At 42.0% G+C, this 26,949-nt stretch overlaps 2 protein-coding genes across 21 annotated transcripts in view; one reads left to right on the top strand and one right to left on the bottom strand.

Annotated features, from left to right (window-relative positions):
• ZC2HC1B (zinc finger C2HC-type containing 1B) overlaps positions 1-26,880 on the top strand; it is a 45,134-nt gene extending 18,254 nt beyond the window's left edge. For 2 of the 4 annotated variants that reach the window (XM_073789694.1, XM_019951598.3), the window contains 4 exons: positions 3,696-3,835; positions 7,253-7,358; positions 14,653-14,735; positions 15,189-26,880. In XM_073789694.1, the coding sequence (XP_073645795.1) occupies positions 3,696-3,835; positions 7,253-7,358; positions 14,653-14,735; positions 15,189-15,245 (386 nt within the window). In that variant the 3' untranslated portion in view covers positions 15,246-26,880. The remainder of the gene's footprint in view (positions 1-3,695; positions 3,836-7,252; positions 7,359-14,652; positions 14,736-15,188) is intronic. The other 2 variants (XR_012324895.1, XM_073789695.1) reach the window with 2 other exon arrangements.
• The window catches only part of PLAGL1 (PLAG1 like zinc finger 1), a 99,973-nt gene continuing 90,090 nt past the window's right edge, over positions 17,067-26,949 (bottom strand). For 6 of the 17 annotated variants that reach the window (XM_073789690.1, XM_073789687.1, XM_073789689.1 and 3 more), the window contains 2 exons: positions 23,210-26,810; positions 17,067-19,423 (listed from right to left, as the gene is read on the bottom strand). In XM_073789690.1, the coding sequence (XP_073645791.1) occupies positions 18,184-19,423; positions 23,210-23,361 (1,392 nt within the window). In that variant the 5' untranslated portion in view covers positions 23,362-26,810 and the 3' untranslated portion in view covers positions 17,067-18,183. The other 11 variants (XM_019951589.3, XM_073789684.1, XM_033867805.2 and 8 more) reach the window with 8 other exon arrangements.

A 26,949-nucleotide genomic window follows, 5' to 3' on the forward strand; every position in this document is an offset into this window, starting at 1 on the left:
GGGGTGGTTACACAAATGTATGTATTTGTCAAAACTTTTCAAACTGTACACTTAAAATAGGTGCATTTTAATGCACATAACTTATTCCTCAAAGTTCATTCTAAAAAGTATAAAAAGGGAATTCTCTGGTGTTCCAGTGGTTAGGACTCCACACTTAAACTGTTGGGGGCGCGGGTTCGATCCCTAGTTGGGGAACTAAGATCTGAGATCCCGCAAGCCAAGTGTTACAGCCAAAAAATAAATAAATAAAATAAGTAAAACAAACAAAACCAAAGTGTAATACTATAAAAATCATCCGTAAAATAAATCATCTGAACTTCAGAACCAGAAAATACTCTTAATAATTGCTTCATTTTTGCTAGGTGCTTATGAAAATTAACTTGAAATCATGTGTTGTCTTAAGATGTTCCATAGAAAGATCTATGGCTGTGATTTTGATAATACTTTAGCAAGAAGCTTTGTATAATAAAAGCATCTTTTATGAGAACTACTTCATTTTAATAGCAGAAGCTGCAGGGTTGATGGCTACCTTCTAGTTCTTTAGTTGAATAGTGAAACCATGTCAGATGGTCTGCTGTGTGAATTTCTCTAATTTCCACATTGGATTTAAAATGTGGGGATTATTGTTTCTTTAAAATAAATAATTCCCTTTGTGTACAGGCCTCATCAAGTGTACAGTTTATTTTTCTGCCCTTTACATTTTTATGCTAAAATACAGTTTTATAATTAAATTCTTCCCTATGCCCTTATTATAATTTTATGCACCAAGCAAAATGATTACCTCCAATAGCACATTTTCATTACTATTCAATTATTTTGATTGTGCAGGGATTTTATATTAGCCCATATATTCTCCAGCTTAAATACTTAGAAAATTTATACAGATATTACTAGTATTATTAATCATATGGCCTAGTAGGTATGAGTTCGCAAGTAATTTCCATTTTTTTTCCAGCATGATTCCTTATTTCATGGCTCAGTTTTTGTGACGTGCATGTATTTATTCTAATTCTTACTGACTTAAGTAAGTTTGCCAATCATTCAACTTTCCAGGATTGTGTGACAGTTTATGAGGGCAGTGATATAGAATATTTACAATTGGGATTTTCAGTGGTCCTGGGACATTTGGTCCACGTTTCACAGGGCTATGTAGACATGGGTACTCAACAAAGTGCTTGCATTTTTAAATGATGCTTGTTTTTCTACTTTAATCTTTTATGAGATACGGAATAAGACATTAAAAATCATTATCAGGAATCCCCTGGTGGTCCAGTGGTTAAGACTCCAAGCTTCCACTGCAGGGGGCACGGGTTCTATCCCTGGTCAGGGAACTAGGATCCTGCATGCTGCACGGTGTGGCAAAAAATAAATTAATTAATAAATTAATTAGTTATAAATCATTATCTATTGAAATAGATAGCACATAGTGATTTTTATGACATCATTATTGATAGAGGAAGAGGTGACTCAGATTGAGACGAGGGTCGAACGTGTAGCTCAGCCATGCTGTGTTCAAATTATTGTTGCAAGAAAAGAGTTTTTGCATTCTCAGTATATTTGATGTTCTCTTCCTCTGCCCCTAAAGTCTGGGCTTCGTGTTCCTCCTGTGGACTCCTGGAGGACCTAGTGCTTCCTCCTTTCAAAGCTTATTCCCCGGAGTGGTAATTGTCTGCTTCTTTACCTAGGCCTCTAGTCGTCTCTAAGATCTTTGTCAGCAGGGAAATACTACGCTTCAACTTGGTTTCCTCCACAGTGCATATAGTGCCAAACACACAGAAGGGCACAATGAATGAATGAACAAGTGGGATTAAGGAAGCAACACAGTCACTGCCATAATCACTGTCTTTGCCCAAACTGAGTCTGGTTTATGGTAGCAGCATTTCTGATATAAACCTTGACTTTTCAGCCGGTAAAACTAAAGAAATAACCCCTGAACCACGAACCCCGTTCTAGATGTTTTTCTGCACCATCGTAAATGAGTCCTGCATGATAATGGCACTTACTATTTTAGTTTTCATAAGCAGTTTCTTTCCTGTTTGATAGTTGGAACACAACCTGGCTGGGCCTGTTTCCTTATAGTTAACAGCATGTTCTCCCCACCCACTGTACCAGACCCTACTGTGGATTATCATAGTTAACTTTCATAACAACTCAATGATACAGGTGATATGTAGGTACTGGGGAAATTGAAGCTTAAGGAGGTTCAGAAACATGCCCAAGTTCACACACATAGGTGAAGAGCTCAGGCTCAGAACCAGTCAGGCAGGCTGCATAGCCTTCACCATTTCTATTTTATTTTATTTTGTTCTATTTTACTTTGTCCTGTTCTATTTTGTTCAAGGAATTTGTCACTATGGGAAAATTTTGTTTCTGTATTAGAATGCTTAGTCCTTGATTACAGAGACATTATATCCCCAAGTTGCTTGGAGCATAATAGGTGTTCAGTAAGTATGGAATTAATGATGAAGTAATGCCTTCCAGAGTGTGCAATAAACTGTTAGGTTAAGTGCTAACCGTTTCTTTCATTCCAATTCCTTACATATTCCAATTCTTTCATTTTATGAGTATTCATTTTAGGAAATGATTTGTTCAAGTAGAAAACTCCCCAAACTGCTTTAAAAGATGTCTTCAAAAAACTCTTAACTTTGAAGACCTCACTGCCTTAAATACCCATTCACACGTGTAGGAATTTTGACTCTGTGCTAAACCAAACTTCCACACAGAGTTTAAGGTGGTGCTATCTCAGGCCCTTCCTGGGGAAAGAGGTAGTTATTCTCTTACGTTGCACATGTCCACTTTGTCATCCTTCCAGGCGCCTAAAGCAAAACAAAACAACACGACCCCCATGGTCCCCCTTGCTTTGGAGGAGGAGGCTCCAACCTGGTTTTGGAACATGTGAGCATCTCCACGTTCTGAGAAGACCTTAGATCTTTCTCACTTCTCCTTTTTCCCACTGTCTAGTAATTGCAGATGAGACAAATTGAGACCAATGGGTATTCCCCAGAACCTCAGAGGACCCCGTGCCCTCAGGGCTGCCAGAGAGGTTCTAACACAGGAAGCTCTTCCCTTTTCTGTTTTTGAACCCTCACCTGCTCCCTTTTCCTAACCCCCTTTCTGAACATATCAATTGCCTCCTCACTTAGGAGTTCAGTGGGAAAATCTGGCCACTGCAGAAGGACTGTGACATTGGTTTCAAATGCCATCCCCCAAACCCACATTTTGAAACATCTTACTCCCTCTGTAGCTCCATAACTTTTGTATAAACTTCTGTCCCACTCAGTACCACAGCTGGGGCTTTTGAATCTTCTGTGCCCTTCAGTCATCAATATCAATATTCTGTGATTCTAGGACTCCTTTCTTTACATAATCGTTCACTAAATAATTCATTTAATTGGGAAGTTCCGAAGTATATATAATTAATCTATTTTCTAAGAAAGCAACATAGCATGTAAACATTTTAAGGGAACACTTTTAACTGAAATAAGTGCATAGGTAGAAAAAATTTACCAAACCTTGTCCTTTATTTGAGCCCTTGCATGTCTCCCCCTCTGGAATAGCCTGTCTCAAACCAGAGTTTGGTACCTCTCTTTCATGTTGGAGCAGAGTTCATATTCTATTTACTTCATTTCATATACTCCCTTCCAGAGTTGTTTTTGAAATGTTAATTGCTTTTTCATTGTTATCTTTACATTCAGATTATATTCGGTGTCCATATTGTATGAGGAGATTTAATGAAACCGCAGCCACTCAACACATTAATTTCTGCAAGGATCAGTCTTCTCGCCGAGTCTTTTATCCAGCCCAGACAGCAGCCAAATTGGCAACCAGGTCACAGGTGAATATCTCTCCCCAAGTGCTGGCTCTTGTGCCCTTACATGCCTAGGGAAAGCAGGTAGAATTTGCTAGGGAACCTAAATTACCCATCCTGAGAAGTGTGAGGATCGAGATAGCCAATTACTGTCACTCATCTTCATGGGACTTGGCTTCTTTTTGAGGGGTGCTTCCCAGCTAACAGCACCTTTGGGTGTTGTAGAAAAAAATTTTCTACAGTGTTTGAAGCTTCTTAGGTTGAAGCCTTAGATGTATAAGTAGTGCTTCTATAGTATTACGGTAAAATTCTAAGCAATGGTGGTTATCAGCCTTAACCACCTCAAAAAGACTCTTGAACCTGAGGTGAAACTGGCCTAAGTGGGGGAAGCCGTCACAAGGGAGGCCTTGTTCTACAGGTCATGTGTTTGCTCTGTGGAGAGGGGTCTTCACCCTATTCAAAGCCAGAGTCAGCAATTGAAGGTAAATGGATAAAACAGCTGTTATAAATAGGTACAAATAAGTAAAATAACACTGGACCAGGAAGACAATAGATTTATAAAGACAACACTGGGGAGAGCAGACAGCTCCATACACATCAAAGGTGCCGGGGACATAGCTTACAGCATACCATGAGAACCATTAGTTTCATAAACATGGCTTAGATACCAAGAAAAGATTAAATTGTTCTCAATACTTAACAGTATGAAGCATGTTTAGAAAGATTTCCATGATATCCAATATGTAATAGGGATGGGACCCTCTCTAACGATAGCACACCCCACGGACTATGGACCTGAGCTCTAGCTCAGCATCTACTAGACAGTTACTGAATATCTGTGCTGAAGCAGCCACTGTGCCAAGTGCTGGTTGACCAAGGATTTGTGATTCGGAGGAGGAGGTGGCCTTGGAAACAGTGCAGTAGGAAGGTGTAGTGGTTGGCATATACAGGAGCGAGATGGAGGCAGAGGCCACTTGTGATTCAGCAGAGGCTTCAAAGAGAAGCAGATACTTTCTGCAAAATACAGATGGGTTTACCAGTCTAGATTTGAAGTTGGGAAGGACACTGTGCACAAAGTGTCCAGCTCGTGGCCTGAGGAGCCCGCCACGTGGAGCAAAGCCTAGAGTGCCTGTGGCTGAGTGACGGGATGGGACAGTCCAGGTGAGCGTCAGAGCCACAAGGGCTTTAAGCCAGGCTGGCTCAGAGAGGAGGAAAAAGGGGATTAAGTGAATAGGTGCCCTAAATCTGAGGCCAACCAGCCTGAGGGCCTGGAAGCAGGAATTGAAAGTTCCCTGGAACCCAGGAAGTCCTCCTGTCCATCTTTCCATCTTGTCTCTTCTTCCTGCTCTGCTGCTGCTTTCTCTTCTCCCTGCAGACTGACCACCTCAGCTTTTCTGTCCAACCATCCATCACTGGCCTCATGTGTCATTCTATATGCAGTGTAAACTGGTCACATAGTGCAGATTGGAGTGACATGGAATTGCTTTTTTAGAAAGATCACCCTTGCAGTTAGTGTTCAAGATGGTTTGGCGAGAGACCAGTTAGAAGCCACAGCAACAGGAAAAGAAAATGAGGGCTCAGAGTAAGAAGACTAATGGGGTGTGTGTGTGTGTGAGTGTGGAGGAGCGGGTAGATTTAAGAAATAATTGTTGGGACGGAGAAGCTGATCGAGTATAAGGTAAAAGAGGATCAGTGTTGGCAGAAAGGTTTTTAGCTCCAGAGCCTGGCAGATAATACGACACATCTAGATAAAGGAACACAGGAGGCAGGAGATAGGTGTGTTGGTGGGGCAGGCAAGGTGGTTATGATAAATATAGTTGTAGAGATTCAATCTTTACACCTGAAATATCATGGGAAGCAGTGCAATGTAGAAAGAGCCCAGATTTTTCAGTCAGTAGTCAGGGTTTGACTTTCAGTTTTATATTATCTACAGGTAAACTTGGAAAAGTTACTTCAATTCTTTGAGGCTCACTTTAACGTGTGTCTTGCCGAGCTGTTGGGAGGATTATAGGTAATACCAGTACAGTGCCTTGCACACAGGGTGCCCTGGCCTTTTCCTCTTTCCACATTGCCCCGCCCTCCTTCCCCTCTCATGGTCTTTTCCTATATGGTGGGGAATATGACTGCTTTGGGCTTGACTTCAACTTAGTTTTGGAAAAAGGACAACTCCATACTTACTAAAGCAGTAAAGGGTGCATTATATTTCTTCGAACGATTCTTCTAACCAGTCCACAAAGTTAGTGGGCGTCAGTGGGCCCAAGGGGAGCAGAGGGAAGCAGCGGACGGAAGTGCTTTTTATTCCTGAAGAAGGCCAGCTGGCTGTCCTGAGTGTAGCCAGTGACTTGGCCCTGTTCCTCTCCTTGTTTTCCAGAGCTAAGTGGTGATTGGGAACACAGAAGAAAAATTGCTTGCTTTCTGAATTGCTTGCTTTCTGAGTAAACTCGCTGTAGAGTGTATTTGAACAGCAGCGCTGTTTCCCTTATGCCAGCTTCACCACTCTGGGGCCCTGCCTAATAGTGGAGCTTATTGAGAAGGAGAACAAAAAGGGAGGTGTTGTTTCAGTTTTGAAGGGCTGTTAACAGCACAGCTGAAATGTGTTTCTATTTTAAACATAATCAAGTATAAAAATGTGTTATACCCTTAACCAAAAGAGACCAGTGTGGGCCTCTGAAAATAGCTTTCTTTGTTTGGCTGGGGATGAGCTGCCTGCTCTAGCCTCCTAGCTCTCCTTGCCCAAGTGAGGATTCTCACTTGGAGGAACAGGTTATCTTTATACTGGAGTTGCCATGGAGATGTTGAGGGATCAGTAGCGAGGTAAAAAGGAGTATACAAAGGAGCTCCCAAGGAACCCTTTGGTCCTTCTTCTGTATTACTGTGACTGTTCTGCTACTGCTGCTCAGCAGGGAGGGGAGTGGCATGGAGATGTTGGAATTCCATGTTTAAAACACTTGCTGCCTGCCAGTGTCTGTTTTTCTTCTCTGTTCATGTATTTAAAAACAAAATCATCTTCAAGTGTAATGAAAAACTAAAATGTTCCATAACTATCCTTATTGACATTAAGTGATTTCTTATGTCTCCATACAACTAATTTTACAGGATTAACATATCACCACTCCACCAAGGGCTTGATTATGGAATGAAAGCTCTAAAACCCCAGACATGGTTTTGAGCCCCAGCAGGGAGGACAGGAATGAGGCTACTAAGGTACAGGGTGTGCGTGTCCCCCTCCCCTGGGTGTCGCAGGTCCCAGACGTGACTCCATCCTGCTGCTGGTGAAGGGGAGACAGCTTTACATCCTGTGTGCTACCTGAGGTTACAGAACTCTTCCCCTCTGCCCCCTCTCTCTCTGTCTTTGTCTCTATCTGTCTCTCTCTCTCTGTCTCTATGTTTTTCTGTCTCTTTCTCTGTCTCTCTTTCTGTCTCTCTCTCTCTCTCTCTCTGTAGGGTAGGGTTCAGATGAGTCCAAAAGGAGGAACGACTGTAACCAGTGCTGTGGGAGCTCTGCTGCAGAACAGGGCCCTGGAGGCCAGTGTGGTCCCAACCAGGCCAGGTGAGTTGGAGTGAGCATCTCAACTATCGAATGACAGAGTCAGAGGGGGCCACTGTTGGCTTTGGGATTTGCTGGCAGTCAGCAAAAGCTATGACATCTGAAGTTGCTTTGGGATATAAAGATACGTGGGTTTGTTTGAGGTTAAAACTTATTTGCCAAGAAAGGATATTTCCTAATTTACCAGGATTAGACAACTCTGAAAATGTACAAAGTTAGATCTGATTACAACAGCAGGGTCTAGAACCAATGTTCTCTGGTTTGGTAAAATTAAAAAGAGATTAAAGTTAGGAGATGGCAGTGTGCCAGGTTTTGTGTTGAAAATAAGGGAAGAAAATGAAATCACTGTCTCAGAGAGATATCCATACTCCCATGTTCATTACAGCATTTTTCAAATAGCCAAGATATAGAAACAACTGACCTGTCCGTTGATGGATGAATGGATAAAGATGGGGTATATATTATTCAGCAATAAAAAGAAAAGGAAGGGCTTCCCTGGTGGCGCAGTGGTTGGGGGTCCACCTGCCGATGCAGGGGACGCGGGTTCGTGCCCTGGTCCAGGAGGATCCCACATACCGCGGAGCGGCTGGGCCCGTGGGCCATGGGCGCTGGGCCTGCGCGTCTGGAGCCTGTGCTCCGTGATGGGAGAGGCCGCAGTGGTGGGAGGCCTGCGTACCACAAAAAAAAAAAAAAAAGAAAGAAAGAAAAGGAAATCCTTCCATTTTCGACAACATGGATAAACCTGGAGGGCATTATGCTAAGTGAAATAAGTCAGAGAGAAGGAGGACAAATACTGTATGCCCTCACTTATGTGTGGAACCTTAAAAAGTTAAACTTGTAAAAACAGAGAATAGAATGGTGGTTGCCATGGGTGGAGTGTAGGGTGGGAGAAATGGGGAGATGTTGGTCAAAGAGTACAAACTTCCAGTAATAAGATGAATAAGTTCTGAGGATCTAAAGTACAGCATGGTGACTCTAGTTAACAGTACTGTATTATATACTTAAAAACTGCTAAGAGAGTAGATGTTAAATGTTCTCACCACATACACACAAAAGCAACTATGTGAGGTGATGGGTGTGTTAACTAATCTTATTGTGGTAATCATTTTGCAATATATACGTGTATCAATCATCATATTGTACACCTTAAACTTATACATTATATTCAATTAGATCTCAGTAAGGCTGGAAAAAAAGAAAAAAGGGAAGAATTTCCTTCCTAGAATGAAATAATTTCTTCAAATAACTGAAAAGGTATGACCACCATTATAGTACTTACTATATGCTTGACCCATTTCATTTAATCTTCGCAATAATCCTCCAAATGTTTTAATCTATGGAAAGGGAAACTGAGGCACACAACTGGTAAACAGCAGAGCTGGATTAGATATCTACTGTGCTTTCTCTCTTCATTGAGCTGCATTAGTAATAATGCGCATTCTTCTTTATGATCAGCATGTACTATGAAGGCAATATGAATTAATTCATGATCATATTGGCCCATCTGGTCACAAGTCTTATTTTGAAGGTATTATCAGAACCAGAATAAGAAGTGCCAATTTCACAGTCAAAGTAATAATAGCGCTAGAAATTTTTATCATTAGTTTTTAAATTCCTCATGAGTTGCTTATCATGGGCTTAAAAATTGAATTGATATTTTAAAAATTTCCCCACAGCCATCTAAACTCAAATCATTCGTTTTTTCCTGATCTGCAGAAACTTAACAATGGGGTAGGTTTTAGTTTTCACTTAGAAAAAAAAGAATTCAAATTATATGTGTGTTCTTTTGGTAAAACTTCCACTAACAAGCTTTTTTCTAAAGTGTAACAATTAGTGTCCTTCAGAAAAGACAATTTCTTTCTACTATAGCTTCTTTTCTTATTTTTTCAACGAATATATTATAATGCTTCCCTTCCAGTGAAAAACATCCTTTTGATTTTGAGGTTGAAGCTTATTTGCCAAGAGGGAATATTTCTTAATTCATCGGGATTAGACAACTCTGACGGTGTGCCAAGTCAAATCTGAGTACAGCCTCGGAGTCCAGGACTTTCATTCCCCACTCTAGTAAACCTGGAAAGAGACTGGGAATGGGGGGAGGCAGGCGTAGTGTTGAAAATAGGGGAAGAGTTTCCTTCTGTGAACTAAATAATTTCGTTAAAGCAGCAACAAGGCATCAGTGGAACGGTCCTGAATTAGGGCTTAGCAGTCCCGTGTCCCAGTATGTGGCATTAAGCGGGACGCTACAAAGACACCAATTTGATACACTAGGAAACAGAGGAGTAGGCCAGCAGATCTAAGCAAAACGGTATTACATTTGTTCTTGACTAGTTAGCCGTGGTTATAACTACTGTGATGTTGCCAAGTAAAAGGCAGAGTCCAGCAGGGCCCTCACTAGGTTCTGTACCACCACCTGACCTCGCCGTCTACTGTCTCTCAGTCCAGCTGCAGCGGCCTGTGTTGCTCCTGCTCACTTCCGGCTCAGGGCCTTTGCACTGGCTGCCCTCTCTGCTGAAAGCCAAAGCCCTCCCTCACTGATCTGCACTGCTGTCTCTCTCCCTCCCTCCCTCCCTCCCTCCCTCCAGTTCTCTGCTGAGTGTCCTCTTCCCCTTGTACCTCACCCCCAGCCTCTGTATTTAGAAATGATCGAGGCCTCCATAATTCTCTTTGTAGTTTTTCAAAATGGCATTTATCATCATCTGATTTCATTACAGGTTTGTTTATCTCCTTCTTGTCCCCCCACCCCCAGATAAAGGGATGTAAGTTTCAAGAAGGCAGGGATCTGTCTGGTCTATTTTGTATTGTGCTGCTGTATCCCTAGCTGTTAGAATTGTTCACGGCAGTTATGAAGTGCCCAGTAAATACTTTTTGAATGAAATATGTTGGAGAAAAGTGGGTATCTTGAGTCCATAATTTCTCACTTAGATTACTGGCATATGATAGAATTGTCCTGTTAATTAGCTTTAAGAGGTAGCTTTTTGTTTTATTTCAGGCTTAAGATGCTTTTTCAATTTAATTTCTATTCTTTCCTGTGGCCTCACCTGTTTACATTTAAAATTAAAATTGTCAGCGTTAGTGTGCCTTTAAATTAGGCACATTTCATTCGGAGCCATTCTGGGGAGGAAGCAGAAGTGTACTGAGGGGAGGTTAATTTTCAAAACTCTTCAAGGCTTGGAGAAAAGCACTGAGTCCCTTTCGCTGATGTAAACAGGCCCTTGTGTGAATCAGATTCACATCTGCTGGCCATTGTTTTTGTTCTGGTCAGTATTAATCTATTTGTAATATGAGGGCCTTTTAAAAATTGTTGTTGGTCTTGCTATTTCTACATTGACAGTCGATAGTAAGGCTACTTGGTGTCCGTCGCCTTCCACATAAATTCTTTACTGTCTTCATCTAGCTGGTAGTTAGCCCTCTAAAACTCTGGCTATCATTCTTCAACTCTCTTGAGTAAAATAAGCATTTAGAATCTCTCATTTAATAACATTTTGTTCTGAATTCACAGTCAGGGGAAATGTGTGTCAGGCACAATCCTTATCCATCCCAGAGTCTTCTAAGAAGTTTTGTATGTACAGGAAAATCTCTGCCCAAGAGAACATGTGACGTTACATGAAGTTGATACACAGCTGCCATGGATGTTTAAAAGGATTCATTCACTCAGCACCTAGTTATTGTGTATGGTTGTTTCTTACACCCATGGATTCTTTAAAAAGTCTAGGGGGAGAGGCAGTCAGTAATTATTAATATCTAATATTTAACAGTGGGATATAAAAGTCCTAAGGGAATCAAGAGATCAACTTTGCTGAGGAGGCTTTACGGAGGAGGTGACAATCAGAGAGAGGAAGCTTCATAGAGGTAGAGGCATTTGGGATGAGCTTTCAGGATGAGCTACATTTTTTTTTTTAAACTCAGCCTCAGTTTCTTTGTTTTTTTTTTTTTTAATTTATTTAGTTGTGCTGGGTCTTAGTTGCGGCAGGTGGGCTCCTTAGTTGTGGCTTGCCAGCTCCTTAGTTGCAGCAGGCAGGCTCCTTAGTTGCGGCTCGCCAGCTCCTTAGGTGAGGCACGTGGGCTCCTCAGTGTGGCATGCATGTGGGATCTAGTTCCCTGACCAGGGATTGAACCCAGGCCCCCTGCATTGGGAGCACGGAGTCTTTTTTTTTTCTTACTATTTTTTTTAACATCTTTATTGGAGTATAATTGCTTTACAATGGTGTGTTAGTTTCTGCTGTATAACAAAGTGAATCAGCTATAGATATACATATATCCCCATATCTCCTCCCTCTTGCGTCTCCCTCCCACCCTCCCTATCCCACCCCTCTAGGTGGTCACAAAGCACTGAACTGATCTCCCTGTGCTATGCGGCTGCTTCCCACTAGCTGTCTGTTTTACATTTGGTAGTATATATAAGTCCTTGCCACTCTCTGACTTCGTCCCGGCTTACCCTTCCCCCTCCCTGTGTCCTCAAGTCCATTCTCTACGTCTGCATCTTTATTCCTGTCCTGCCCCTAGGTTCTTCAGAACCATTTTTTTTCTTTAGATTCCATATATATGTGTTAGCATACAGTATTTCTTTTTCTCTTTCTGACTTACTTCACTCTGTATGACAGACTCTAGGTCCATCCACCTCACTACAAATAACAATTTCGTTTCTTTTTATGGCTGAGTAATATCCCATTGTATATATGTGCCACATCTTCTTTATCCGTTTATGGGAGCATGGAGTCTTATCCATTTCACCACCAGGGAAGTCCCAGGATGAGCTAGATTTTGACCAATGGAGAAAAGTTGCAGAAGCAATTAACAAAGATATGGAAATAAGAATGCAGAGGACATACTCTGGAAACAAATGGCCCATTTGGCCAAAGCACGGAGAAGAACTGGGGTTAAAGTTAGAATGGAAGGCTGACACTAGAGCAAGGAGGGCCGTAAATGCTTGGCGAGACGTCCAGACTATATGTGATTAACACCGATGCTGGTGTCACATCCCCAGGCACGTGCATTTATGTAAGTTAGACTATTATGATGACTTAGAAACTTCTTGGTCCTAGACACTTTAAGTTAGTCTGCAAAAATGTCTCTTGAGAAAGAGCATTTTTTTTCATTGCCATGTAAGAAATTAATGCTTACTGTAGAAGATATTGGAAAATGGTATAAAGAAATGGTATAAATGGTGTAAAGAAAATAAAAGATGTCCATAATTCCACACCCTGTTAACATTGATATCTCTTTTCATTTTTTCTCTTTATACTCCTTTTTTGTTTTCCTTTTATCAAAGCTAGGATCATAGTTGGTGTACACTTCCTGACTTTTTTTCACTAACAAACTTTGAACATTTTCCTGTGGCAAAGAGTTTCTTTAAAAACATGGTATCATATCACAGAAATACAATGTAACTTGTTTATCTGTTTTCCTGACTTGAATAGGTAGGTTGTTTCTACTTTTTTGCTGTACTGAATATCCCTTCTTCATGGACAGTAGCCCGTGCTTAATTGTACACTCTTCTAAGCTCTTCATATATTAATCTTCATTAATCCTCATTTAATCCTCAAAGTAACACAGGGGAGTAGACATATTATTCATATCCCTAGTTTACAGGTGAGGAAAAGCAACTTACACAAGTAATTTTTAATAGGAAATGGTAGAGCCAAGCAAATCTTTATCTACTTTGGGAAAACTGGGTCAAAAAATATAAAGATTAAGGAGATAATTATATAAACATATTTATATATTATTATATATTACATTATTTATTACATATTATATACTATTATATATTACTTAGTAGGTATATATTATTTAGTAGATATATGTTAGGAAATTGTTTTAGAAAAATGGTGTGGCTCTTCCTTCATTCTCACGAAGATTCTGATGTTCAGATGGGAACTGAGTTTATAGCCTAGTCAGCAAGTATCTACATGGCTATTTTCTGAAGGGTTTTGATATAAGAGTGACAGATTTACAGGGAAGGTACCTCTGGGCAGCAGCTTCTCCAGCACCTTTATACAGAGAGACTAAGATCACTGTGAAAATGTAGTTCTGGGTTCTAGAGCTGCATTGCTTCATGTATTTAGTGAATTGCCTATAAAGTTTTGTTGGTGTAGGTTCTGCTTTGGTTTCTGGAGCCAGTGGATTTGATCAGGTTAAGCATCTTCCCTGCACTAGCCTCCCCTCCTTACCTAACCTAATTGCATAGCAAATGTAATGAGTTTTGAAGGGTCAGTTGCTGATTCCTTGGAAAAAATAAGACTTGGAGATCTTTGGGTAATACGAACACTGAGTTCTTTCTATCCTATGTTCTTTGATATTGATTCACAATTTCCTTGGGTTGTTTGGTTATTCCCCCTTTGTAAAACACTGATTAGATAGAAAGGAGGCCTCTAGGACAGAGAGCACTAATTCTTTTTTTTTTTTTTTAAATGATTTCCTTGAGAATCCCGTCCCATACCATGTGGTCCTTTAAAACAGACTATGGTATGGTATGCCTATATCCATAAACTCCTACATCTCCATAGGTAGCAGTGCTGCTGGACACGAAGGAAAAGAGTCCTGTTTGGGGATTGAGTCCATCACTGTGTAAATAACGCCTGGGAGGGAAGGCATCTCATGCTTCCATAAGGCTTATCAAACCCTTTCTAGCATGAAAGCAGGCAAAGGATTGTGAAGACATGAAATACTCAGGATATATTTTGAAAGCCAGGGCAGTAGTGGGGAGAGGTGTTGAGGGTCAGCTTGTATAATTTATTTATTTTTGCTGTGTTGGGTCTGAGTTTCTGTGCGAGGGCTTTCTCTAGTTGTGGCAAGCGGGGGCCACTCTTCATCGCGGTGCGCGAGCCTCACTATCGCGGCCTCTCTTGTTGCGGAGCACAGGCTCCAGACGCGCAGGCTCAATAGTTGTGGCTCACGGGCCCAGCTGCTCCGCCGCATGGGGGATCCTCCCAGACCAGGGCTCGAACCCGTGTCCCCTGCATTAGCAGGCAGATTCTCAACCACTGCGCCACCAGGGAAGCCCAAGGGTCAGCTTGTATAAATGGTGGCCCACTGAGGTGGTGGTCCAGAGGGCCCATCCATAGGCAAGTGAAGGCCTAGGGGTGGAGGAGAGAGGGCTCCTGAGACAGTTTCTGTTTTCCTTATTATTTGGCCCAGGATGGGGACTGAGAACTTGTCTATAGCTACAAAACTAAACAAAACAAAAGAAGAATAGAGATTTTTGAATCCAGTGTGAGGATTTCGTAATCATTCCTTTTTTTCTGTTGTTGCTAATGTTTGCTTTTACATAATAACAAATCTGTTTATGTCTGCAAAGGATTAGCAGCGGACCCTGCTTCTGGAGCAAAACTCAGACAAGGATTTACTAAACCTAAAAAAAGATTAACTCCTAGAGGCCAGGTAAGAAAAAAAAAAAATTAACCTCTAATCCAGGTGTTGCCGATCATCCAATGGGCAAGACAGTTACTGAGCCTTTAAGAGAATGAATCCATAGCAGGCCAGTCAGAGAGGAATTTGGGCAGATCCTGATTTGTGTTACTAAAATGTATGTTCTTGAAATTTACTCTTTTGTTAAACATATAGTTTGAAATGACGTTCAGTTTTTGCTTCTTGGATTTAACAGGAAAGGGGAATGATTTTTCATTTTGACCTGGAAGGTTACTGCCCTATCCCTTTTTCCAAACAAGGACAGTTCCCTGAGATTGACACTGAATAGGATTGCTATGAAGTTGGAGACTTTTTGATATGTGAATTGTTAAAACAATTAAAATTTTAAGAGGCGTATACTACTTAACATTCTCAATGTGGAAACAACGAAGTTCTAAAGTAAATGCCTTTTCTTTCTGCTTTCAGACTGGCTCCCTAAAAGTCCTCAGCCTGGATGGCTGTGTACCCAGGAAAGCCACCTAAGGGGAAGGATGGGGAGGCATCTGTTTACATGCCCATGATTTCTCTTGAGACATCATGTAGAACAAGTAAAAACTAGCTTCAAATTTTCTTATCTACTCCCTTCAAAATTTTCCCCCCAAATCGTTAAACAACACATCAACCTGTATGATAATGCTTGATTTAAAGATTCATTTGAAGCTTTTTTTTTAAGTGGACATTTAATAAGCTTTTAAAGAAAATGTTGCTTTGATATTAGAAACTTTTAGTGAAACAGTCTTCGGTGTACTAACACTATTGCTTTCTAGGAAAATCATTTTTTACCTAACTTTATTCTATATAATAGCTGTGAAATGTCAGCTTTGTTATTTGCTTCTAATGAACATTAAACTATAATTAGTAACCATTCCTATTTTAAATGTCCATCTGTATACCATGTATAATTGTCTCACACCAGTGTACACAGTTGATTTTGGGGGAACACTACAGTGGAAGGAACAGGTTACAGTAACCTTCCCACCCTGTGGAGAGGATGCTCTAAGTGGCCTCAGGCCATTTATTTATCATGGCCAACTTGGAAGTCAACTGTTCATTTCACCATTGGTTTATGTAGCTCTGTTGGGAGGTGGTGTCCCAACTATTTTTTCCCTTGGTCATCTTAAGGGTTAGTAAACTCTTTTTGTAGAGTCATTTATACTTAACTCTTGCTTTTTAATCTAAGAATTTTTTATCTTTTATTAAACTCAGGGAATTTTATTTAGGAGTAAGCCATCTTTTTCTAATTAGGAGAATACCGACCTACTCCCACCTGTGGTACAGCAAACATGACATCTGAAAGTCTTACAATCTGTATTTTGGGAACTAAATGCTATGTTTTATGCTCAGGTAAATCAGGTATGTGTTCTGGAATTGACTGAAGACTCGTAAGCCACATAAAAGTATTTATGGAACCTTCTGTAAATGGAATTTGGGAAGCTTGAGCTGAGGGGAGCTGCCACTCTACCACTCTCCGCTTGCTCTGAGAGACTGCCTTCCCTTGGAGAGGTAAGTGGATTTGTGAACTGAGACATCCCAGAGCAGTAGATTCCTACTGACGAGGTAACCTGTGTCCCTCTGTCTCATTTTCTTCCCCGCAAGTGAAACCGTAGTTTAAGGACCCACCATGTCAGTTCCACACATGCAACAGCCCGGCCCCAGGTAGCTTATCTACAATGCCTCCCACCCTTTATGGTCATCAGTATCACCTTTAAGGACTGTGAACCAGTTTCTCACATTTGGCTAATATGCTGCTTTAATGGGCGAACGAACTCAAGGTTTCCCTTTCTCTACCCACCCCCACCCTATTTCGAGGTAAAACAAGCAAAAATAAACAGTATTATGGGGGAATACTTTCTGAAGAAATCCCAATATGAAATAATTTCTAATTTGTACTAGAAATTAATAGTAAACACGATTGTAAAACGGGATCATGGTAGCCTAGCCTAGACAAAACTTTAGTAGCTAGTATTCTGACCTTATATATCAATCAATCAATCAGAAATAAATTACATAGCATTCTGGAAGGATTCAGAATGTTATACAGTAATTTTTAGAAATAAGTTCTTAGCACTGTGAATTTAATGAAGCATATAAGCTCGTACCTTAAATCATAATTATTTTACTCAAAAAAAAAGAGGGGGGTTAGTTTCTAATAGATGCTGACTAGAGGTCAGAATAGTAGTTTCTGTAGGGGATGTAATGGCCAGGAGGGGGCATGAGGGAGCCGGCCAAGGAACTGGAACTGTTTTCTATCTCAGTGTGGATAGTTCCGCGGTGTGGTTGTATATAAAAATTAATCGCGCCACGTGCAGAATTTGTAGAGTTTATTATACGTAAGATATATCTTCATATAGAAAGCCTCTAAACACAAAAGACAAAGGAGCTTTAAAAAAAGGTTAGGTTTTATATTTTAAAAACTCATTAGATACCAAATTCAAGAGATAGATTATAGTTACATTGTAAAACGTTATCTTTTTTGAATAAAACTAATATTGACTTAAATGATGAATTTTAAAATGCATTTACTTATTGGTGATTAAAAATACTTAAGCAGAGTAGTATTTTAAGCCAGACAGAGCAAAGGAAATTCTTGTTTAATATATATATATATTTTTTTTTTAATTCCAGTAATATTCTTAAATTCCTGTTAAAAATATAATCAATATTAAAGTCAGTAAAATGCCTTTTTTGACTGACGCCTGGATTATTTTACCGCTTAACCTGGTTACACAGTGATTTTTTTTTTTTTTCTGTCAGATGTAACTGACAATCAGTTTAGTCTTTAAGATAAATGAAGTGATAACTCACATTGTAGCATCCTGTGGAAAATATTCAAACTACATTTAAAATGCTTTTTTAAAATGGAGACATCTATTATTCCACAAGAAATTGTTTCTGTAAAACTATAGGTTGGCTATGGCAATAGTAACTAAACTACATCCAACCCTGAAGGTAGAAAAATCCCTGAAAAGAAATACACAGCCTAGTCATAATATGCAATATAAAGGTTATTTTCTTATTTTAAAAATTCTCCCATTTTGGAGAAATCCAAACCTTTCCATAGTTCCCTTACTAGGCAGTGCCACATAAAGTTATTTAGTTAACATTATTATGATCATGGCTTACGATTAAGTTCAATTTGACAAACACCTATATATAGCAGCCCTCGTATGGATGTCGGTTATGACAATGGTTGCAGTTCCATTAAAGAATACTTGCTTATTAAATTTGGTACAAAGCATGAATACTCAGGACAGATTGGCACAATACATGCAGTTCGAGAACTCTCTTCTCTCAAGCCAGTCATCACTGAATAAGCCATATTCCAGTCCTGCTTTCTAACTCTTTCCTTGTATCATAACTGATGTTTAAAATGCTTCTTAAAACATCTTCCAGAATAAGAACGGTACGCTTTAAAAACCAGTCATCTGAATGCATGGTGGAAATGAGGCAGGATAGCTGAACCAGTGCCAGCTGGGAAAACATGGGGGATGGGGGGCAGGGGGAGCTGGCCCAGGCTCATAGTGCTCATGGCGAGTGAGGGGTCTTGTTGCTGCTGCCCCAGACAGCTTAACCTGTGGGGCAGAGATTCCCCAGGCCCCAGGGTGAGACTGCTATTCCCAAAGGCATTTTGGGTAGCAGGAGGGGGCAGCTGCCAGAAGCCCAACAGAGGGGAAAGGTCCAAAGAGGCAGGTATTGTTAGGTTCACAGCGTCTGCAGGTAGCTCCTTGGGCAGGTTTACTTTACCAGCACCTCCCTTGGCCAGATCAAAACCTGGGTTGAGCTTGTGAGGTGACTGAGGCTCTTGCAGAGGCAAGTCCTCAAGCAAATTGGTATTGCAAAATCCTTTAGTATCCGCTTTGAGGGGCAGGCTTGCAAGTGGGGAGTATGAGGTAGAACTGGTGTTGTACTTGTGATTCTGGAGGGGTGGGGGAGGAGAGCTGGGGGATGCTACGGGGTGGAGCGGGGCCAGGAGCTCTGGCAGCGCTGGCACAGGCTGGGAGGTTTGCTCCGAGGGGCCGTGGGTGTGGCTGTGTACCTCAGCTGGCAGGCCGCTTGCAAGCCCGTTCTGTGCAGGAGCCCCTAAAGGGAAAGGAGGCAGTGGGGCGGCCTTCAGCTGGAACTGCGGAGAGAGGGAGTGGAAGGTGTTCAGAAGGTCTCCGGACTGCAGACTCTCCTTCATCAGCTCCTGTGAGTGTGTCTTCTTGGTGTGTCGCGTGAGGTGGTCTTTGCGCCCAAACCTCTGGGCACAGAACTGACACAGGAAGTCCTTGCAGCCTGTGTGGACCACCAGGTGGCGCCGCACGTCTTTCCGGGTGTAGAAGCATCTTTCGCAGTGGTCGCACTGGTGCTTCTTCTCCTTGGCTCCACTCGGGGGCTTCTCTTCCGCGTGGGCCTTGAGGTGGTCCAGCAGCACCTCCGTGCTCCCTAGCTCCAGGGCACAGACCCCGCAGGTGAGGTCGCCACTGCTGGCCGCGTGCAGGGCCAGGTGCCTCTTGTAGCCCAGCATGGTGTTGTACTTCTTCCCGCACTCCTCGCACCCAAAGGCCATTTTGTTGGGGTCGTGCGTCTGGAGGTGGTTTTTCAGGTGGTCTTTGCGGTTGAAAGTCTTCTCACAATGAGCGCACTGGTGGGATTTCTGGGGCGAGTGGGTAGCCATGTGCCTAGGAGCAGAAGGAAGAAGTTCACAATAGACCCAGTGGTTTAAGAGCTGGAGAAACGTAGAGAAACAAACAGTATTAAAATGTTGATAGTAGTTTTCTCTAGGTGGTGGCATATGTGTTTTAGTTTTAAAATACTTTTCTGTATTTTCCAGATTCTACACATAAACGTTATAATAAAAAAACAGGTACTACGTGATGCCGTTTTCACACGTGTAAAGAATATGCTTTGAGAACACATTTTCCTAATGTACACAAAGAGATTTCTAAACAAATACAAGTATACAAGCATTTTAAGATATATGATCATGAAGAAATATTTTTCAGGAAGGGGTTTAAATGACTATTCTATACTCTTAAAATTTCTGAATTTCCAGAAGTGATCCAATTTGCCTTCTACACATAACCCCATACCCCTGCCCCCCAGTGTTGTTATTTTTATGGTTTCCAATACAATTTCTGCTTGGTCTTTATTGAGACAAAAAGTTCAGGCCTTAGACATAAAACTAAAAAGTCTATCATCTTTAACCTCAGAGAAAGTGTCTAACTGGACCCAGAATGCCACCCCCACCACCTGTTCTCGGAGCGTCCGCCTCCTGCCTCCCATGAGACCTTTATGCTGAAGTCTTAGTTTCTGCCGTTTAATACTTTCCTATTGGCTATCATGTCACATGCATGCAGCCCGTCTCCATTTCTTCAGGATCCCTCTTAGACACCTTCAGCTCACTTCCTAAAGGTCACTGGTAATTCCTTCGGCAAAGTTCAAAAGGACTTTTTCTAGAAGGACTAAGACAGTAGAGGGAAACATACACTGACTGCGGCAGGTTCTGTGAGACAGGTACAAACAGTGTTGAGGAACGGGGACAATGCAACAGGTATTTGGGGGATCTGAAGTGATGCTCGTCTCTCCAAGTTTCACATGCATATTTAAATACATTCCTAGGTTGTCGAAAGGATTTTTCGAGGTTGCTGGAGGGCAAATAACAAACTTGATATTTAAACAGTTTTCTTTCTATTTGGTCCAGCACTAATGTTTAGGAACCCTAAAGCTCTGTTCTGGATCTTGTCCCTCTCCCCTTTTTCCTTTGTGAAGGATTTTTATCTGATTAAATTTCATTTATCACCCCTGTGTTAGATCAGTACCCAGTTAACAACTCTGGACCTGGTACTTCCTACCCACACTTTGCTGTCCTACTGCTGTCCTACCTATGAGAAAGGCTCGGGGGGACACAACTCTTACCTGAGCAATGACACTTTTCACATTCTACCAGCTACCACCCCTCTTTTTTGACTCTTTCCTCTGCCTGGCATCCAATTCTTCCTTTAATTTCCCCCTTCACCTGCTCATGCAACAGTTCCAATCTAGAACATGATCATCTTATGGCTGAAATTACTTCCACATTTTGTTTCCCTCCCTAACTTCTCCTCTTACCTCACAACCCAAGAAACCACCAGTTTCAGTCTGTCCTACAGTCACCAAGTACCACCGTCTTTGGGCGTCACCTGGACCACATCAATGATCTTAGAATTCCTCCGGGGTTAACTGCTTACACTGGGACTTCGTCTGCCTTGCCAAATCACCGTTCCTGCCCTTTGCTATCTCCATCTAACTGCTTTCATCCTTCGCTGTATTAAGTAAGTCCCATGTTCTCTTTTCTAGTTAAGCAAGTCAGTTAGTTTCTTCTTCAACCTCTGCTTATAAAATGGATCTTATGTTACAACTGAGGGACACAGGAAGGAATGCTGCCCTTTTTTATAAAAAAAAAAGCAAAACCTAAAGCATCCTGCCCTCTCGCCACTCTTCTATCCCTTTATTGGATCGCTGCTTCAGGCCAGAGAGGCAAGAAATGTCGGGGACTGCGGCAGGGAAGGCCGTCCTTGCATGAAGTACACTGCTTCCCTTTTCTGCTTCTCTTCACACCCTTAGCTGAACAAGTCGTTTCCCTTCCTCAGCACCACCACCACCTACCTCCTAAATATTGCTTAAGACATCTTCTTCAGTGCGGTTTACCACAGTAATCCCACCTAATTCCTGTCATTCCAGTAATCTGTTAGCGCCACTGTCTTTTCCAAATATTTATCTCCTATATGTGTTTTGGTCTTTATCCATGGTTATAATATCCTCACTGTGGCTTAACTGCAGCTAACACTGCTTTTGGTGTTCGGGTAAGGATAATTACTGTGTACACATAAGAAGCGGGTTGCAAAACAGGAAGCCTTTGCAACAAAATTGGTGCATACAGTAGGCACTCAACACACTTATGGCAACTAGAGATCAGCCGACGTATAGAACACATTTGAATTTTAGGCGTGTATAGGCTTATTTTAACAAATCAGCTTATTATATTACATCATCTGTAACAGTGTTATTCTTAAGAGCCATAATTTATATCTCTCTTAATTCTTTCAAGTGCCTTCCTCCAGGGGCATTCCCAGATCTAATTATAATGTGGTTTGTGTTCATACCACTCAGATGGAAACTCTCTCCTGCTAAATTCTGACTCTTACCTATGCATTTATATGTTAGTCTGAAAGTGAAAGTTCATTTCATGAAAATTAGAGGCAAACGATGCATTTCCCTTAACCAGGTATCAAGAGGCACAGATTAGTGGCAGTTCTGTGTGTATAGCTCTGAAGGTACCATATATTCAATACATAACACACACAGCATTTATTGTCAATCAGCCTACTGTGTGACTTACTGATTTTGAGTATATATTATACGCAAATATAATATAAAAATCCTTTACAGGCAGAAAACTACATCTCATATTCATTTCCCTCAGGGAAGTGAGTACCTAATAGGCACTCAAGAAATACTGATAATTCAGACTAAATGTACTATATCTAAAAAAGGACCTATCTCCTAAAAGAGTAGTTTTTACCCTCTGTCATATCATGGATACCTTTGAAAATCTGATTAAATGCACATACTTAACATCTGTATACCCAACAGAATTCCACTTGTTAGGGTGGCTTTTAGAGCCAAGTTGAGAAACTGCTCCAAAAGCCAACGCTCGGAGAGGAACCCGCCCCCCTCCATGCTTACTCTCAGAACCTAGACAAGCTCTCCGTATTTCATACCTGGACTGTTAACAACAGATTGCAAATCAGTCTACAGGCCTCTTCCCTCTTCTCCAGATTACTACCAGAGCCATCTTTCTAACACCCTGACCAAATCATGTTTTTCAGTTCTTAGACTTACCAGAAGAAAACAAACCCTTTAGGACAGCAGACAAGGCCTGTTTTGAGCTGCTTCCTTCTCCCCTACACTTTGGGCCTCACCTCCATTCTCATCCGCCGCTACCCTCTGTGCACGTGTGCTTCAAGGACAAGGCTTAGGGCTTTCCCAGAACCTCCTTCCTCACTGTCTGCCTCCCATTCATTCTTTAGATCACAGCTAAAGACTGTACCTTTCTGAGGAGCCTCCCCAGGTCTCATCAAGCAGTGGAGAACAACTTCCGCCACCTGCATAGCTCTGTCAAAGCCCTTAGATTACATTTTAATGGTGTTTGCATGACTATCTCCCCAGCCATGTGTCTTCTCATCGTTCTGTCCTTAGGCCTGGCTTATTGCAGGAACACAAGAAATATTTGTTGAAAAAGTGAACTGGACACTGCAAAGCACAACTGTCATACAAAAACTATAGTAATCACTGGAGGTACAGCCATAAAGGCTAAAATGCATCCACATTCTGCATCCCTTTTCCCCTGCAGTGTTTGGTCTGAGGGCTAGCAAAGCCTTTTAAAGGTATGTGTAAAAGTACATACCTTTTCTAAAGCCTCTCACCTCATTAATTTATATCTGGAAATGAAGGCTTTGCCACAGTCTGGCTGCAAGCACTTGTAAGGTCGCTCCCTGGAGTGGGAATAATTGTGGATAGTGAACTTCTCCAGGGTGAGGAACGTCTTGCCACATAATTGGCAGGGGTAGGTGGCCATGGGCTTTGTCTCTCACACCTTCCTTTTCAGATGCGCTGACCAAATGCTGTGCCATTTAAGTACAAATAGAAGGACGGTGCTGAGCACATCAGCAGAGCCACAGCAGCTGACCGCCAGGCCAGGGGGGAGGCAGCGTTGTGGTCCCGGACCTGGTTCTACCCAGACATGGGCCTCTCAGTTACCACTATCTCTGCTTCCTGCTTCCCACATCCCAGTTTCCACGCAGTCTCAGGTTGAGAGGAGCAAGTCTGAGGCATGGATGAGGTTCCAGAGCGGAAAGGCAATCGGCATCACTAGAGCTGGGGCACGTCCTGGACCACCAAGCTGTCTGTGGAGAGAAGGGGAACAGTTTCCTTGCATTTCATCTGAAAACAATGCTGCTCCTCCCCCACCAGTTCAGCATCAACTCCCCAGAATCAACGTGTTCCTTTAAATGGCTTGAACACAGCACAACTCTGCATCCTCCTGTGTGCTTTAAGAGGTCCTTCTGCATATAAGTCCACCTGTCTGTGCTTCTCCTGGGTGGCAGGAGTCAAGCGCACAGTGTTTTGACGGTAGATGAAGCGCACTTTCCCTCGTGATAGAGACGGCTATTTCCATAGAGTCGGTATTATCGACTTCAAACCATGATTTCGGGTCATTGCGAAGTTCAGTCTGCCAGTTCAAAGAAAAAACAAAAAAACCTCCCCAGTGTGTTCAAGTGTTTTACTGGTACAGAAAAAAAAAAAATCATCCCTGCTTATTCAAACCATGGGCCAGTCCTCTTCACTCACTGTTGGCAGAACATAAGTTGTTTATCACACCTGTTTAAACCTCCAGGGGATGAGCCGAAATAATCTGTATACATATAAGTTAATTTGTTTGTGAGGTTCCCGTGCAGGACTCAAGTCTACGATGTAAACAAAGTGGGAATAAAGCTAGTTTAGTTCACTGATGCGGTACCTTCAGAGGGGAGACGAGAGATTCCCACAGAGACAGAGGGACAGCTCGGGCAGAGCTCAGAGCACATTAGATGTGCAGGCACCATCCTCCAGGAAACTGTTCTACTCTTCTTTTCCCCTTAAGTTTATGGGGACATTTCCTCATTCCCCAGCCCCAGCCTGGGGGACCAGCTACCTGTTGGAAGGCCACTCCTAGGAGTTGGGCTTGCCGCCTCAACCTGCCTCAAATCCCAGTTATTAGCACCCTTCCAACCCAGGCAGATCACCCAAATCCAGGCTCTTCTTCTACCAACAGACCATCATTTGGAAGCCTTAAGAGTCCAAAGCAGCATCATGAACAACACAGTAAAGGCCTGGCTACCTAGAATCCTGTGCTATTCTAGACAGAGTTAATCCTCAGGCAATGGACATTAACCTTTCAAGTGCCAATATTTAAAAAAAAAAAAAAAAAAAAAAAGATAGCATACTGTATGCTTACATTAAACACACTGGAGTAGCTTTTGTACCCAGGCCAGCTTTTTCTGAACTTTGTCAAGTGAGCAGGGCACTCATGGCAACCTGACCAATCCCAGCAGGTCTTCAAGGCGTCTATTCCCTGCAGTCATTCATTTATTGCCAACTCCTTTAGAGCTGCTCTTTACTGTTAAAAGTTAATTTTTACTTACCTTTGTAGTTACTTTCAGATCAGAAAGTTGGAGTCTAGCTAGATGGAATTTTACTATTATAATAGTTCAAGCATCTTTAAACATATCAGCACCTAGCACATGCAACATAGACAAACACATTCCTTTTTTAAGAGGCAAAAAGTGCAGGAAACTTCTTGTGTTCCTCATCAGCTAGCTCGGGTGTTTTTAGTGTCTGGTCAGAGTTCACAAGGAGCCAGCACCAGGCAGACACCCCTCACCATCCTGCCCCACCTGCTTGGAACCTTCAGAGCTGACGTGTGCACTTTGACCTGAAGCTTCAAGCACTGATCCAAAGCCGGGGACACCGGCGTTCTCAGCTAGCATCTTGGCACCAAACCTCCCTTCTGATGGAGACACACACAAATGTGTGTGTTATTCCTCTGTGACCAAATGTGACTTGAACTGAGCCCCTGTCCCAGCTCTGTCCAAACCCCTCTCCCCCAGCTCCTTGCTCCTGCAGTGTCTGCCAGCTCACCTCGCTGCCCGGCCTCGAGGCATCTCTACCACCCTGGCCACAAAGTAATTCCTTCCAGGAATTCTACCCCGTGTGGCCGAGTTTTTGCTGCCAGGACTCATGGTGTGTCCTACTTCTCATCCAGCCTAAGTCTGGCTATAATACTGGCCCAGCTATAAAGGCATAGAATTTATCATCATCATTAAATATACTCATTCACTGGAAATTGCTGTGTTTTTTCCAGGTCTATTTTAAGAGATTAAAATGTACACACAATATGAAGTTTGAAATTCATTTTTTTCTTGTTCTCTTTATAGCTGAACTCAGAATAGCGCTAGTCACTCAGAAGGAGCTGGTCTGGCTTCTCACCTACACCGATCCCCTGCATGTATGCTTTAAACGCATTCTCCCCAGCTGCTGCTTTATGAGAGATGACCAGTGTCCAACAGAACTTTCTCTGACGGAAATGGATGGCTATCAAAATGTGATACCGAGAAACAAAATTTTCTTATTTAAGTAGCCACAGGAGGCTAGTGGCTGCTGTACTGGAAGACACAGGCACTCTCAGTTTCACTGTCAAAAGAGACGAAGGCAAGGCTACCCTTTCCTTCAGGCACGGCTATGCTGCTCATTTGCCCTCAGGCGTTTCCCTGAAGCACAAAAGGTGTTTATGTAGATCCAGTCATTTGTTTTATGAATACAGTAGAAAGATTCCCTACTTCAAATTCCAGCTCACCCCTTTGTTAGCTGTCCTGAGTTTCAGTTTGTGTTATCTATCTGATGCATGTAAATGAGCTGGTAGGGACAACCAACTGAAACAAGATGGATCTGAAAGTACCCTGTAATCTAAAAACACCACACAAATACACGGTAGCATTTATAAACACTGGGATTAAAAGCAGAAACCATCAGCTGCAAACTGGCACATGGTTCTAACCACTGAGCTATGGATATAACAGAAAAGAGACACACGTTCTCTCCTATGTATGCTTCATAGTGGGAGGACCCAGTAGCCTGGATAATACACATGCTCAACACACACAGGACATACGAGGTTGCAAGTAAAAACTGGCCCGAGCTCATTGTTTCTCAACAGATACCAACTTTGATTGCTCACCAACGCACCAAGCATACAAAGGAAAAATAAGATTTATTCAAGAAAAAAGTACCTGCCTTTAGCACTGAATGAAGTTTTCCCAGATGCACTTTCCAGCCACTTCCCTAGATTCAGAAGTCCAACAAGCTGTAGACCTCATTACCTTTCCCTCTCGGGCCTTCAAAGACGGTGGGTATATAATCAAGGCGTTTTAGACATGGCCATACTGTATTTAAATGTGAGACATTTCCTCCAACTCTTTCCCCATTAAACTTGCAAAGAACAACAACAAAACATTAAGTCACTTAAGCATTTTTGTACTTATTAAACTTATTGCATTAATGCCTTTGCCAAGACTGTTATCTTTCTGAGTTTTGGTCTCTGTGTTAAATACACCTAGTCCAACCCTAA

This window comes from Tursiops truncatus, chromosome 12, assembly GCF_011762595.2.
Source record: "Tursiops truncatus isolate mTurTru1 chromosome 12, mTurTru1.mat.Y, whole genome shotgun sequence".
Lineage (NCBI taxonomy): Eukaryota > Metazoa > Chordata > Mammalia > Artiodactyla > Delphinidae > Tursiops > Tursiops truncatus.